At 37.5% G+C, this 15,664-nt stretch overlaps 1 protein-coding gene across 11 annotated transcripts in view; it reads left to right on the top strand.

The window, feature by feature from the left end:
* The window catches only part of Clock (clock circadian regulator), an 86,309-nt gene that overhangs the window by 30,259 nt on the left and 40,386 nt on the right, over nt 1-15,664 (top strand). For 10 of the 11 annotated variants that reach the window (XM_076938666.1, XM_076938672.1, XM_076938670.1 and 7 more), the window contains 4 exons: nt 8,525-8,614; nt 9,002-9,061; nt 9,317-9,465; nt 12,294-12,385. In XM_076938666.1, the coding sequence (XP_076794781.1) occupies nt 8,568-8,614; nt 9,002-9,061; nt 9,317-9,465; nt 12,294-12,385 (348 nt within the window). In that variant the 5' untranslated portion in view covers nt 8,525-8,567. Of the gene's footprint in view, nt 1-8,524; nt 8,615-9,001; nt 9,062-9,316; nt 9,466-12,293; nt 12,386-15,664 lie in introns of those variants that run through there. The other variant, XM_076938673.1, reaches the window with a different exon arrangement.

Below are 15,664 nucleotides of genomic sequence, written 5' to 3'. Positions count from 1 at the left end.
CTGGGCCATGTGATAACCTGTCACTAAAAAAAGAAGGAAAGAAAAAAAAGGCAGTGTGTATTTAAGGCTCTGAAATTGGAAATCTGGACTAAGATAATAGGTTTAGGCATAAAGATTTAGCATAGAGCAGTACCTAAAAGTTTGCATTCAATTACCTAGGAAGTGTGTTCAGCCCTGGTACAGACTAATGTTTATTATAGGAGAAACAACAGTCATTAATTGAATAGAAAAGCTAGAAATGTTCCGTCATGGAACTTTAGAGAAGAAATCATTAAGTCTGTACAGAAGTGATTACTTACAGCATATCCACCAAGAATCATGTAGAATCAGGGAAGCAGGCCCTGCATGTAGCAGTGCAGTGCTTACGATTACAAATGGCAGTTTCGATGGAAATTACACCTAAGAGTGGTGAGAGACTGAGGACACCTAGACAGATGGCAAACTATAGCCATGTGCCTGCTATCTTCTCACTGGGATAGTGCCTGACACAAGCTACTAAAGACAGACTTCTTGATTTTTTTTTAATTTCTTTTTTTTTTTATTGGATATTTTCTTCATTTACATTTCAGTGTTATCCCCTTTCCCAGTTTAGACTTCTTGATTATTATTTTGGATTCTGGGTTCAGTAGACCATGGTTATTTGCTTTTGGGTTTCTGGGCTCATTGTGAACATTAGGGCAGCAGGAACATGAGGCAGAGGAAGGATCAGGATACAGGAAGAGGCAGGACAAGATACAGCCATCTGTATCCTGCCATCATTGACCTCACCTCTTTGCCTCACCTCTTTCCTTTGACCACCTCCCAATAATACCTTCTTATATGGGTCTGTCAAATGACTAATTTGTTTATTATGTCAGAGCCCAGAGGATTCAGATGACTCTGGCTCTGTCCTGCATGTACTTATAGAGGCTTGCATCATTAATCTCTTAGATAGATGCTGTCAACCTCTCACAGGGTTGCCTAAGACCATCCTCCATATCAGATATTCATATAATGATTCATAACAGTAACAAAATTACATTTATGATGTAGCAACAAAATAAATTTATAGATGGGGTCACCATAACATGAGGAGCTGTATTAAAGGGTCACAGCATTAGGAAGGTAAAAAAAAATCAGTGTCGTAAAGTAAAGTTGACCAAGACTAACCAGTCACAGCTAAATTAAAAAAAAAATGTTTGCAAATAATATTTCACAAGGACAAGAGAATGGAAGAAAAAAAATTTTTTAGAAAAATTTTAAAGCAAAAGTAGTGTAGGGACTTTCATAAGCTAGAAGTGGAAGGTGTGAGAAACTTCTTGTGACCAGAGAGTCTCTGAAGTTGTCATGAATTCAGAGCACTCTTTGATTTCTGGAAATGAAAGTGATGGTGATACTGAAACAGCAATTTGCTGCAGATATTCTTAAAGATACCTGAGATAAGCAACTTTAAAAATTTTTTTATTTAATCTTTTTTTTACACTCCAGATTTAATCCCCTCCTGATCCACTCTCTGACTATTCCATATCCCATACCTCCTCCCTGCCCTCCTGTCTCCACAAGGATGTCCTTCACCCCTACCTCACCAGACCTCCCCACTCCCTGGGGCCTCCAGTCTCTTGAGGGTTAGGTGCATCTTCTCTGAGTCCAGACCTGGCAATCCACTCCTTTATATGTGTTAGGGGCTTCATATGAGGTGGTGTATGCTGCCTGTCCCCTTTTTCACCAGCTTCCTCCCTCCCTCCCCCATCCTGTGATTGCTTTCTTCTCCCTCCCAAGTGGGATTGAGGTATCCTCACTTGGGCCCTTCGGTTTGTTAACCTTTTTGAGTTCTGTGGACTGTATCCTGCCTGGGTATTCTGTACTTTTTTTTGGCTAGTACCCATAACTTTTTAAAAGAAGGAAAGTTTCATTTTAGTTTGTAGTTTCAGTCACCAGCTACTTGGTGTCATTGCTTGTGTTAATAAGCCTGAATAGTATGGTGGTAAAGCTACTGATTTTGTGGTAGCTGGGAAGCAGAAAGGCAGAAGGAATACTAAGGTACTGATAGCCTGATTTTTCCAAAATTTCTACAACTTCTCAGTAGCCCCTTTGCCTGAGAATTGAGTTCTCAACAATTGAGATTTGGCTGTGGACCATCATTAGAGATCAAACTATGGCATCTAGAGAAGAGAAAACAGCCAGAAATCTAGGGAATTGGGTATAAATAACAAACAGACATTATGGGAATAGATTAGAGAGTTCTGGAGAAAACAGTTGGAAAATGATAGGATGTATAATGTGTATGAAGATACAGGAAGTGTATTTAGATAGTTATGAGTTTGTAGTAAATCAGTACAAAACTAGATAAACTACAAAGGAAAAACCCAGCCTTTAGTTACTTTTCTCCTGCTGTGATAAAGCACAATACCAAGGTACCTTGTAAAAGAGAGTATTTTTTTAAAAATTTTTTTATGACGGACATCATCCTCTTTCCCCATTTTCTTTCCTTAGAACCCCCTATCTCATCCCCCCTCCTCCTTTATGCTTTTATACCATTTTAATTACAAGCATGTATTGAGGTCAGTTCTAGGTTGAGGGTCTAGCAATACAATAGATGCAAATAGTCAAGGACCAAGCAAGACAATAAACACAAATAGTCAAAAAAAAAAAAAAAAAAAAAAAAAAAAAAAAAAAAAAGCAAGGCATTAAACCCAATTACGTGAACACTCCCATGATCACTGTTTCTAAGGGCTTATCAGGATGACCAAAGTATCTGAGCCTACTTCCCTGTCTTAGCGCAAGGTCATTTTCATGCCGGACACCTACTTCCTTGTTCTAGTCTAGCAAGAGGGAAGTGGGCTTGATTATTGCTGGTATAACAGCTTTAATTACATTAATTGCTAGCACCACTGCTTCTGCAATTGCTGTGACACAGGAAGTTAAGACAGCTACTTTTGTTAATTATTTAGCAAAAAATGTTACCAATGTGTTGAATATACAAGAGGATTTAGATAGGCATTTGGAAGAACGGATTGATGCTCTTTATCTAATTCAGATTACTGGAAAGAGGTTCAGAATTTAAGGGTAAGGAGCCATCTTGAGTGTCAAGCCAAATATCATTGGATTCATGTTAGTTCTAAAATTTACAGTGGTAGTCATTATAATTAGGAAGAAATTTAATGACACTTGTAGTGTATTTGGCATAATTCTAACACTTCTTCTAGAAGTTTTAACAATACATAGGGAGCGTATGAATTTCAAGAATGCTGCTCTGCTGTCAATTCGGTAGATACTGCAGATAAAATTACCCATGGCCTGAGGTCAATATTTCTATTTTGGCCAAGCTTCAAAAATGACATATATAGCTTGATCATGCTAGTCCTTTTTGTCCTGAGAATATTTGTATTCCTACCTATCGTGTTAAAGCTTTCTTTTTTTAAACAACATCAACATGTTGGCAGCCAAAGTACATGGCTTGAACCTGAAAATGGACTCCCAGACAGAGTTATTAAATAAACAGGCTGGCAAGCCAAGGATGGGTAAGATTCTGCACAGAGCCTACCAACCTAAGACAGAAATGCATTGCTTTGGATAATGCATATTCCATGATGGGTAAGGAAGGCATTCTTGTCAGAACAACCTAAGACAGGCTCAGTCTTGTTAATTACATAAAAAAGGAGGCGAGGCAGAGAGCTTTTGGGGCTGCTTGGCAAGAATCTGACATGGGCCAAGGACAAAGAAATGGGCTGCTTGGCAGGAATATTACATTGGCCAAGGACAAGGAAGTAGGCTTCAGGCAGGAGTCTGACATTAGGCTAGAACAAAGAAGTAATTTCAGACAGGATTCTAAATTTTAGGAAAGACAATGTTTTATTGGGTTTACAGTTCCAGAGAGTTAGAATTCATGGTGGCTGCAGGAATAGATGAGAGCTGCCATCTCAGACCACAAGCAGGAGACGGAACATGGGGGATGGCAGGAAGCTCTTTAGGACACAAAGCTTGACTCTGACACGCTTCCTCCAAGGCTAGTACTTCCTCATCCTTCCCAGATAGTGGTACTAATATGGGAACCTGAGGGAGACATTCTCTTTCAAATACCAGTTACTAACACCAGGGAAGACTACTCAGAAGGGGAGATGGAATGTAGTATGCTAGAAGGCTGAGGCTTAGCTTTGAAGTACAACTAAAGCTGAAAAATGCAAACTTTAGAATTACAATACTGGGTGTTGAGAACCGCACTGCCTCACGTTGGGCACCAAAATGTTGAGAACCGCTCTATCAGTGTTGGAACCCACACTGCCAAAAGCCTTGGGGGCTAAGTTGTTAGAGCCTGCACTGCCCCAAGCTTCTCCAGTCCATGGGTCAGGGTTCAGCAAGAGAGAGAGTGAAGACGGATGTGAAGAATGGAGACCAGACAGAGTGTGATTCAGTCCCATTTATTCTGCAGTCTCTTCTTCTCTCCAAGTTCCTAGTTCCTAGTCCAAGTCCCAAGTCTCAAGTTCCTAGTCCCTAGTTCCTAGTCCCTAGTGCCTCCAAGTCTCAAGTCCTGGGTTTCGGCACCAAGTCCTAATCCCAGTTCTAAGTTACCTTCCAAGTTGCCAGTCTCAACTCTCAAGTGCCTAATAATTTCTTCTGTCTGCCTCTCACCTTTTATATGTCTCACTTCTAAGCCATGCCTTTAAGCCACACCTTTAAGTCACTCCCTTAGGTCTTATCTCTAAATCACACCTTTAAGTCTCACACACCCAAGGGAAAATCCTGGGCATCTAAAACAAGATGTTACCAGAGTGTGCTCAGCTGTTGTAGGCTATTGTAAACAAGTCTCTTGTCAGGGTATATGGCTCAAGATGGCTGCAAGGATGATAGCCGCCTTCTGTAGGCTCCCCACAATTGGAAAGTTGGGAGGGGTATATGTTTATAATGTAAGAAAGGAAAAGAAAAAACCAAGTCCTCAGGATTGGAAAGATTGCTCTGCAGTTGTTATAGGGTATCTGCTGCTGTTATTAAATCATGGTCAGAAGCAACTTGAACAGGAAAGGGTTTATTTCAGCATAGAACTCTTGAGTCACACTCTAACACAGAGGGAATCAAGGCAGGTACTGAAGCAGAGGCCATGGAGGAGCATTGTTTACTATCTTGCTCCTCATGACTTGCTCAGACTGCTTTTTTACATATCCTAGGACCAACTGCCCAAGGGTTGCATCAACTGGACCACCCCACATTAATCACCAATTAAGGAAATACACCTATAAGTAGACATACAGGTCAATCTAATAGTGGCATTTTCTCAGTTATGGTTCCCTCTTCTTAGATAACTGTATCTCCTGTCTAATTGACCAAAAATAAATCAGTAAGCAACCAGCCAGGGAAGCAAGTCAGATCATTGGCTACTCTTCCAGAGAATCCAGATTCAATACCCACCATTGACTGGTGACTTACAATCACCTGTAATTTCAGTCCCAGGGGATTTTGTGCTCTTTTTGGCCTCTGAGGGTACTTTGTTCATGTGGTACACATACATGCAAGCAGGCAAAAGACTCATACACATAAAAAGAAATGAATAAATTGAAATTTTAAAAATCTTCCCACTCCCCAAAATCAATTGAATTCTCTTAGTAGAATAATTACCTAGATGCCTAAAAATCTAGACACTTCGGAGATCCAGAAAGGCTTACTTAAGTACATTAGGGCAATCAGTAAATAAATTGTAACTATGTAGGCACTGTATCTGTAAACAAGAGTCAAAAGTATCAAAGGTGTTCACAGTAGCAGAGTTTATTACTGACAGAGAATGGGCAAAGGAAGACTTCTGAAATTATAGTAAGTTTCCTAGAATCACTTTACATGCACTTACATGTGGAAGACCAAATTGTAAAATAAAAGAATGGCAATAAAGACACTGCAGTTTTCCTAGGGAAAGGAAAATAATAATATGGCAGTAGTTAAAGGTCGATGGGTCAAGAGAAGTGGAGATTTTGTTTTATTGGTCTTTTTCAGCTAAGAAGTAGTGATTGATGAAGTGTGTTAATGTATTGATCAGTGGCAGGATTGGAAAGAAGTCCAGCAGTGGGAGACAGTAGATGGGAGTCAGAAAGGCAAACTACTGCCATTAATAATACTGCACAGGTTATCTTACGACAGAACCCTTCTTATGAGAGGGGTTCCATTCCAGAGACGGGTTGCGGTCTGAGTGCGTTCTGATTCTGTGTACTGTCGTGTATGAAGTCACAGGAGAGCTACTCTGCATTTGCCATCTAACCTGTTGATACCATTCCTTGTTTAATGCTGTCTATTCTGCTTTGGTGTGTTCACAACTAAAGCTGGTTTTAGTGTTTACACCCCAGTACTTGTGCCTCAGTACCCTGTCCTCATGAAACAGTAATGTGATACAGGCTCATCTACTATGTCTGTGACTTGGAGTTCAAGGGGCTTATGTAAAGGAACATTTAATTCCTGGCTTTAACTGGATCCTTTTGCATTTTGGTGAACTGATAAATTGCATTTAAGTAATTGCAATTGATCCCTTTAAAGACACACTGCCTATCCTGGTCTATTAATGTCAGTACTTTATAAAAATACTAAACTTTATTCCTTATGAGTAGGACATATACTTGGCATTTTTCTTGAACTCGTTTAGGGACATGGTACAATGTCTAAAATGAAACCTTTCTGATGAGCAAATGGAACATAGCTTGCCATTTTGGATTGAAAGCCTGGGTTATTTAGGTGTTTCCTGTGTTTCTTTATTATCACAGTGGTCTGTTAGACACTCGTCAAAATGTTTGTTCTGGAGATGTTTAATCCTGCTCATTTCCCTTTCCTTTATTTTTCTCTCAAATAAAATGTATCTTATCAATTGGCTAGAAAAGTAGAAAGAAGACCTTGAGCAAGTGTGGTCCTAAGTTGAGTGTATTAGTTATGAGTACAGCTATAAGCTGAGCAACAGCTTTTTTGAAAATTACTCTTGACAGTAGAGAGTAGCCTAATAGTGAGTCAGCCAGTCTTCTAGGCCATTTTGATTCATTCATTTTATACATTGTCAGAAGGTCCTTCCTAGATAGGTTTATCCCCCAACACACCCCTTTTTGTCCTAATTTCTCCTTTTTGACAATTAAGCATGCTGATGACACATAAATGACACAGACTTGGCTCCTTAGTTTTGAAACTATTTGTATAAACCGTTTCTGCTGTTCTTTTCATTTTAGTGATAGAGCCAACATCTGTCATTACCATTGCTCTCGGTCTTCTGATCTAGAAGGGTGACTTAGGTAAACTCAAAGGTTCTGTAACTGTATGTTCCCTCTTATGATATTAACTCAGACACTTAGAGTCACAGCGGTCTGTCCTGATATAGCCTATCGTTATCTTGTAAGCACTTAGTCCCCTGAGTCCTATTTTGTTAGCCTAAGCACATAGGCAGTGCAACATCATTTTTCAAAGGCTAGTTTCTCTTCCTCTTATGAAGGTACATATGAAAACAGTGATAGAGTTTTTTAGAATCTACTGTGAAAATATCTTTAAACTTCTCTGGTTTTATGTGTGTGGGTATGTATAAAATGTTTTCTAAATTATAAATAAAGGAAACAATAATATAAAACTCTTATACCTCAGAACTTAAGATGTTCATAAATAGGGTCATCTGTTATTCAATATTTAATTCATGGCTTGATGAAACTGCTTTATAAGGAATTTTAGTCTTGTGACTCAGTTTGAAAGGAGCACATTTTAATTACTTAAATGTAGAAACAGTATGAGACATTTTATAATACTTATTTTCTCTGCTTGTTTTGCCTTCTTGATACCATGCCTGTGATGAAAATAAGCTCTAGGTTTTCTCGAATGTGGTTTGTCGTCTCTCATGGCCTGTGCAGCTGTAGACTGCCACTCTGTTTCTTAGAATCCTCTCAGCTGTGGTATCCTGTAGTCCATTGCTTCTCAGACTTCAGTAGTCATGAACATCACTGAGGGTCTGCTGGAAATGTGCATTCAGGTTCAGCCAGGAGTTCTTCTCTGACCATGAGGATGCTTCCTGCCTTTGCACCATTTTTTCAGGAACACAAATCCTGACCCATGATATTACCTAGGCTTCCCTTTGTACTGTTCACAGACACGCTTGGTTGCTTCTTGTCTGGGTGATAGAGCTTCAGTGTGTATCTTGTCCTCACTGTTAGATATCTGTTTCCTTGTTCAGTACAGATTTTTGCCTGTAGAGCTGAGCCTCTCATCCTTACAGGTACAAGGAATATGTACTGTTTAGCAGAAATAGAATCTCAGCAAATATTTGTTAGACCATGTTACTGTGGCCAATTTGTAGTTATATAGTCAAAGCGTATGCTGAAGATTAAAAACGACATTTTTTTGCTTTATAGAAATATAATTTGAATTTTTCCCTATTTCTTTTAGAAGAAAAAAAGCTTAAAATATTCCCCATTCAAAGATACTTGCTTGAAAATAATATACTAGTTTCATTTGAAGTCTGCATAGTACCTATAGTATTCTCAAGATAACTTTGTAGAAGTCTTTTAGAAAACTGACAACCATTTCTGTTTTCTTTTCTCACAAGGAGAAGTACAAATGTCTACCACAAGACGAAAACATAATGTGTTATGTTGTTTACCGTAAGCTGTAGTAAAATGAGCTCAATTGTTGACAGGTATGGTTTTAAAATCTACTATTATAATAATGATTAGTATAATTCCAAGTGGGTGGTTTAATACAGTGACATAATTTCATACTGGTTTTATATAGATTTTTCAGTAAAAAATTAAGAAAATTTTGAAATAAGGTATTTAAAGTAAATAAATTCTTGGTTAGCCTGATAGATACATATAGCTGAGTATCATTGCCTTTAAAATCCATGTGTGAAAAACTTAAAATATAATTAAGTGCAATTAAACTGTTAGAAAGTAAGTTAATGGTCGCTGAGCTTCTATTTATTTGATCACCTAAGACGCAGGTGCATCTGTGTGGACTCGCCTGTCGCTCTGGTGCTGTGCTTACCAGTTCTCCACTCGGTCTTTCACTGTGTTTTCTCTTATAGAGATGACAGTAGTATTTTTGATGGATTGGTGGAAGAAGATGACAAGGACAAAGCCAAAAGGTAGTTAGCTATGAAATAGAAAATAGTTAATAAATATAATAGTTACACATTTATAATACTATAATGTTTACATGTATTAGATACAGTAGCAAAGTAGAAACCTTAGGTTGCCAGAATGCAGGTTATAAATTATTTCCTGACCTTATGAAAAGTAAGCTTAAATAAGTTATGTCCAAATTGAACACTGTATTAAACTATTTGTATAGTTAAATAGATTGTTTAAAAAAACTACATATTAAATTTCTTTTTTCATAGAGTATCCAGAAACAAATCAGAAAAGAAACGTAGAGATCAGTTCAATGTTCTCATTAAGGAACTGGGGTCTATGCTTCCTGGTAACGCTAGAAAGATGGACAAGTCTACAGTTCTACAGAAGAGCATTGATTTTTTACGCAAACATAAAGGTAAAGTGCTGATTTTGTAAAATGAGTATGATTTTTATAGGATTCTCCGTCCTTAAAACATAATGAGTTTATATGATGTTTCAGATTTCTAGTGTGTTCCTTCTTTCATTCAACAAACATTTGCTGAGTTCTGTATTCTAGGTCCTTAGGAAGTTAGGATGATTTTCTTGGCTCTCAACTTAAGCCTGGGGAGACAGATGTGCTAACCTATTACTTAAAAGGAGTAGTGTTTGTAAGCTGCAGGCTAGGGAGCACAGTTTGTCATGGTCTTTTATCATAAAGGAAAGAATGTTTTAGGTGTACAAATAGGTAAATTTTTTTAGACCTAGTCTTCTTTTTAGGTTAAGTAAGTGAAACAGTGTTTTACACAAAGAGATACTATGTGCAAAAAGCAAAGGAAGCAGACAAGCAAGGAGATGCATTGTAACTGATGAGCATGCTTGAGTTAGAGGCTGCTGGTGTATTTGAGAGTTGGGTCGTGTAAGGTTGCTCCAGGCCATTTTAAAAGGTCATTTCAGTTTATGTCTAGGAAATAAACACTACACCTCAAAATACTTGTTAATCAAAGAAAGTTATCTTGACTGAATCACTCATGAAAAGAAACTTTTAAGTCTTCGATATTTAGGTAGCAGAGACACTAAGCTGTAAGCATGAGAGAAGGCTGTGTGCTTTTCAGCTGAAGCAGAACTCCAGTTCTTAGGAGTGCAGACACTAACTGCTGCCTCTGTTGTTTTCCTTACCACCCCTTGTAATCCACTGCTAGCCTGGCTTGTGCTCCGAGACTGAACTTTTTCCCATTAATTTCATGACTGACATTACCCTCCCATTCCCAGTACAGCAGAGGGTTTCCTTCTTCTTTACTCTCTGTAGAGTTAGAATTGGTGATCTTGATCTGCCTGCTACTGACTTCCTTCTCCGACGGCTTCCATATTCTTGGCTGCTTCCCCTTCCTGCCCAGCACTCTTTCCTCTGCCTGTCCTGCTCTCTGAATGGGATGTTTCTCAAGGCTTATCCTTTTTTCTTATTCCCTCAACCCTCTTTCCTGTGGGTACCTCACTGTATAAGTGTAGCTGCTATGCATCTGCATTCAGCTACTAATGAATCTTATTTTCAGATGCAAAAATTGCATCTTTATATTCCTAGGTAACACTTATTAGGATACCATTTTCCATGTGTCCAAACTTATTTCCTCGAAAATGTATTCATTTTGTCATGTCAGTTTCTCCTAAACTAGCTTTTTCCATTTTTATGCTGTTTGATTAGATTCCCAGGGCTCAAATATGAAAGTACTTTTTTACATTAGCATCTATCACACATGCCGCATTCTCTGCTGCTGGTTCTTTTATAAATGTGTCAGGTACTTACCTTGATCCTCTTGCTGTCTTGAGCTCCCTTTGTTTCTGTGGCAGACCCAGTGAAACCAGTTCCTTAAACATTGTAGGAGCTCAGTAAATGATTGTTGAATGAAATAAAGTGACATGCATACGTTTCTGCCACCTGACAATATAATATTAATTTTGGCATTAACTAGGTCTTTTCCCCAAAATTGGATGTGTACTTCTTACAAAATGAAATTTGTGGTAAATTTGAGACATTTTAAAAGTATTTGTTTATCTAAATAAAATAGACCTGCATTAACTAAATCTTACTGAATTTGTGTCTGTAATTGTATATATAGTTTATAGCAATTTGAAGAGCCTGACTATATTTCACAGAATTTGTAACTATACTTGTTGTAGTTCAGTGTAGTCACTTGTAATATGCCAAATTTGGTATGTAATTATTTGGTATGACTTATTTAACTATCTGGTAACAAAATATTAAAATAATATAATCCATACTTTTCACTACAAAGTAAAGTAGCAGTCAGTGCTTCCTACACATTCCTACAACCTATCACATTGATCTCTAATTTGGTTGTTCCAGTCTACATTTAAAAAGAAACAACAACAACAACAATGATAAGGTGCTGTCCTCATCTGTGATCCTAGCACTTGGAAGCTGAGGCAGAAGGATCATAAGTTTGAAGCCAGCTTGACATACATAGTAAGACCCTGTTTTTAAAAGAAAAGAAAATATATTTGTTAAGTAAATAGTTCAGATTTTATTATTTATGATAACATTCTTATAACTAAATCTATTCACTGTGCAAAATGAAGTAGCAATATGGAAAAGCAGTATGACAAAATGCATGTGCCAGGGACCCCGGAGGCTTTGGGAGGCTTTATTATGAACATTAGAAAAGGAGATAGTTAGCAAATTCACTCTGCAAGTGATTATTATTCTGATGTTTCTACCCCAAATTTTAATTGAGTCTCCTGGATTAACTAATAAAAAGAGCAGCTGAGGTTAGGAGGAGTCTTTTTGCCTCGCAAAGATAGGTCCTTTCTTGTTTGGAACAGACCTGCTGACCCCATTGTCAACTCTCCTTTGACTCCTTATCTCTGCTCTAGATATTACTAGTTGATGGCAAGAAAAGCACAAGGTAAAAAGTTTCTTTAAAATGTTTTGAGTAATCTTGTTGTAATCTGCTTGTTTTTGTTTGCTAATTATGTCAAGCTGGAAGCAGACTTAGGCCTGTCAGCCGCAGAGCTATCAAAGCCCTCCCTATCCTTTCTCCCAGTGAAAACCCCAAAGAAACTGTTACTAAATTATCCAGACCAAGTCCTAGAAGATAACATTGCACATTTTCAGAGCCTGGCCTCCTGTATGTGAACCAGTAACTCACGCCTGTTTGTTGTCATTGAGTAGGAGGAACCAGGCGGCTTGTGGTGTGTTGTGCTCTCCAGTGGTTAGAGTTTGCCACTAATATGTCAATCTGTTTACAGAGATCACTGCACAGTCAGATGCTAGTGAGATCCGACAGGACTGGAAACCTACATTCCTTAGTAATGAAGAGTTTACACAATTAATGTTAGAGGTATGTCCAGATTTAATTTTTGAAAGTTTTATTTTTTAAAAAATTTAACAGTAATTAATTTTAGTATAGTTTTAGCATTATTACTAATACTGAAAAGTCTTAATTCAGTGTAATATAATAAGTTCTGTTTGTGTATAATTAACAATTGACCAGTGTATTGATCAAGTATTGTAAGCGGATAATGCTATGTCATAGAGTAATACCAAGTTTTTCTATTTTCGTTATTTGATGATTTCATATAATTCAGAAACATATAGTTACTGAGTCCTCAACCTGAGACCATGTTCTACATTCTAACAAGGCATACTGTGTGTTCTCACATCTGACACTGTTATCAGTTGTGTCTATCTACTCCAGCTGAGCTGCTGTGTCATACACAGTAACACGGATTACAGTGTCCTATAGTCCATAGTCCTAGAGGCAGACAGCCCAGTGAAGAGGCCCCAGTGTGCTTGGTGTGAACTGAGAGCTCTTGAGTCTAGTTCATAGATGATCTTCTTCTGTGTCGTGGCATGGCAGACAGGTTATATAGGAGATCTCAAGGACACTTTTATGGGGATACTAATTTCATTTTGGTGGCTTCATCACCTAATCACCTTCTAGCCACCTCCCCAGTAGAGCCAAATGGGAAGTTAGGTTTTCACATGAATTCTGTAGGACACAACATTTAGTCTTCCGCAGCATCCTACTGGACACCTGCCTAAAATGAACACAAATGGTAATAAATGATGTAGTTCTCAAATGAAAATAGGTGTTGGAAGGTAATTATTCTGTAAGCAGAAACTTTTAAAAGGAAGCAAGTAATGTTCTGTGACAGAATTGCTTTTGGGAATGATTGAGACTAGTTTTTGCTTGTATGTAGAGTGTGACATCTCCCAGTCAAATATACAATACACAAAAGTCTTGGAACATTCATACCTAACAGCTTAACTTTTCTACTTTTTTTATCTTTTCCTGGCTAGAATAATGTAGTTATCATTTATGCACAGAAACCAGTCAAACTCAGTATCAAATGTCATGAAAACTTACAATAGCAAACAGATGGTTTGTGTTGTAGGTAACAGTGATAAGCAAAGTCATAAAAGCACTGATCCCAATACTCAGTGGGTAAGGGAGAATGATTGGGGTGCATCAGGGGTGTTGTAGCTAGCCTGGGCAGCATGTGGAGAAATCAGTAGATCTAAGAAGTGAAATTGTTAGGCAAACAATTTGTCTGCATCATATATGTGAATACAATAGCTATATCTCAATGGTTTTTAAAAATATTAACTAGGGTCTGAAGCATGGTAAGACAGTTTTCAGTAAGTACTCTGAGGTGTCACAATTAGTGAATTCTATCTGTAGATGCACTAGAAATTATTGGTTAATATTTATATAACGTAAGCATTTAAACCTATACTTTAAAATTGAAGGATACTTTTCTCCTGTTAACTCATGGGATTCTCATAACTGGTTGCTTTAAGAAGGTGTTCCAGAAAAGGAAGTCTAGGAGCAGGGTTTCCAGGAAACTCACCTATGTCATACAGCTAGTCGGTGCTTCTCCTGGGATACACCACAAGGGTACCATGCCCTCAGCCACTATTAGGGCACTACCTCTGAGATGAGCAATCTAATGAGACTAGCTCTCTAAGTTAGGTACAGTTGACATACAACTCAAGAACAGTCTTAATTTTACTAGGATTTTTCCCCTCTTAAAAGAAGTTTGATACCATACAAAAGTAATCTCTTTAAATATGTGTTTGTAAAAAGGATATATACAAGCCAGTCTCTACAATTCATTCATCTTTATTTTATAATCTTAGTACAGTTATTCATTCAATAAAATTTTCTGTGTTTGTTATAAACTACTTATCTTTATTGGCATGAAAAGTTTGTTACAGATTTAAAAATGTGCATCTTATTAATCTTAATGCACCTATTTTACTAATAGGCTAAATAGGAAACTGTTGACTTCAGTTTTTTTCTTCATAATAGGAAGCTTTTATATTAATTGCCAAGTCTGTATACTACATTCATACACAGATAAATTTCAAAGAAAAATAAATAAAAAATTCTGGTGATTTTAAAAGATTATAAAAACAGAAAATATATTTAAAAAGTTGAAAATGTAAGTTAATTCTTTCATAACTGTCCTCAGATTTTAGGTTCATATAACTTAACAATGTGTTTACTTTTAATATGTACCGAATATTTTTAATTTTTATTACATTTGTTTATTTACTGTGTGTCTGTGAGTACATTCTTGCCCCAGCACACGTGTGGAGGGCAGAGAACAGCTTGTGGGAGTTGGTTCTCTTCTTTCCCCATGTGACTCTTAAAAGACTGAACTCAAGTTGCCAGGCCTGGCAGCAAGCACTTTACCCATTGAGCTATCTTGGTAGCCCAAATATTTTAAAGTTTTTGTATGTATTGGATAGATACATTTTTAAACACCAATAGGCGAAGATAAAGAATTTGTGTATAGGTATATATCTTTGATCCTTAATCCAGATGTTTGCACACATGTGATTTGCGTTTTCTGATTCAGTATTAAAATGTTAATCATAACAGAACTGGCTTTGTTCACAAAAGAGTCTAGTTTTATTTAGGTAAAATCAAATACTGACTGGCAAGACTATGATGAAATTGTGTTACTCTTAGGTAATCATGTTGATTATAGATGAGAGGCAGGCCCTTCCCATTTTCAGCTGAATTTCAGATGTAAGCTTTATCTTAATATGTTAGCCTTGCTGCTACAGGAGCTTAGACAATCTACTTAACATGGAAGTGTTGTTGGCCGTGTAGCTCAGCTTGCTCATTACTGACTATACCCAGAGAAGTTGAAGCTTGTTTACCCCCCAAAGTTAACTAACATTCTAACTAGAGCCTAGGTCTTAATACTTAAGACTTAATACTTGCCTCTCTCCATTTTTCACATGCACCTGTGTGCTCTCTCTCTCTCTCTCTCTCTCTCTCTCATCTCTATTGAGGAGTAATTTACTGGAGGTCTGGGAGTATGCATGGCAAGACAAAAGTCATTTTGTTAAAGTCCTCTCTGGTTATACATTTGTTTCTCCTTGGCAGCTTCATAGTTTTTCCTGCAGTCTACAAGACAAGGGGTCACACTCAGTGTCAGCCTCTTTGCTAAAGATCCACAGGGAACTTTTGTCCCCTTCCTTGTAATTAACATTCTAATCTTCCTCAGACTAAATAATCACAGTTACTAAGAAGATATATCTAGGTGAAAGGCAGAGAGTTCAAAGTCATGAACGGTTTTCCTTTGTTATAAAGTGAGAGGAC

Source organism: Arvicanthis niloticus, chromosome 7 (genome assembly GCF_011762505.2).
Source record: "Arvicanthis niloticus isolate mArvNil1 chromosome 7, mArvNil1.pat.X, whole genome shotgun sequence".
Taxonomy (NCBI): Eukaryota; Metazoa; Chordata; class Mammalia; order Rodentia; family Muridae; genus Arvicanthis; species Arvicanthis niloticus.
This window is presented reverse-complemented; position numbering and strand designations above follow the sequence as displayed.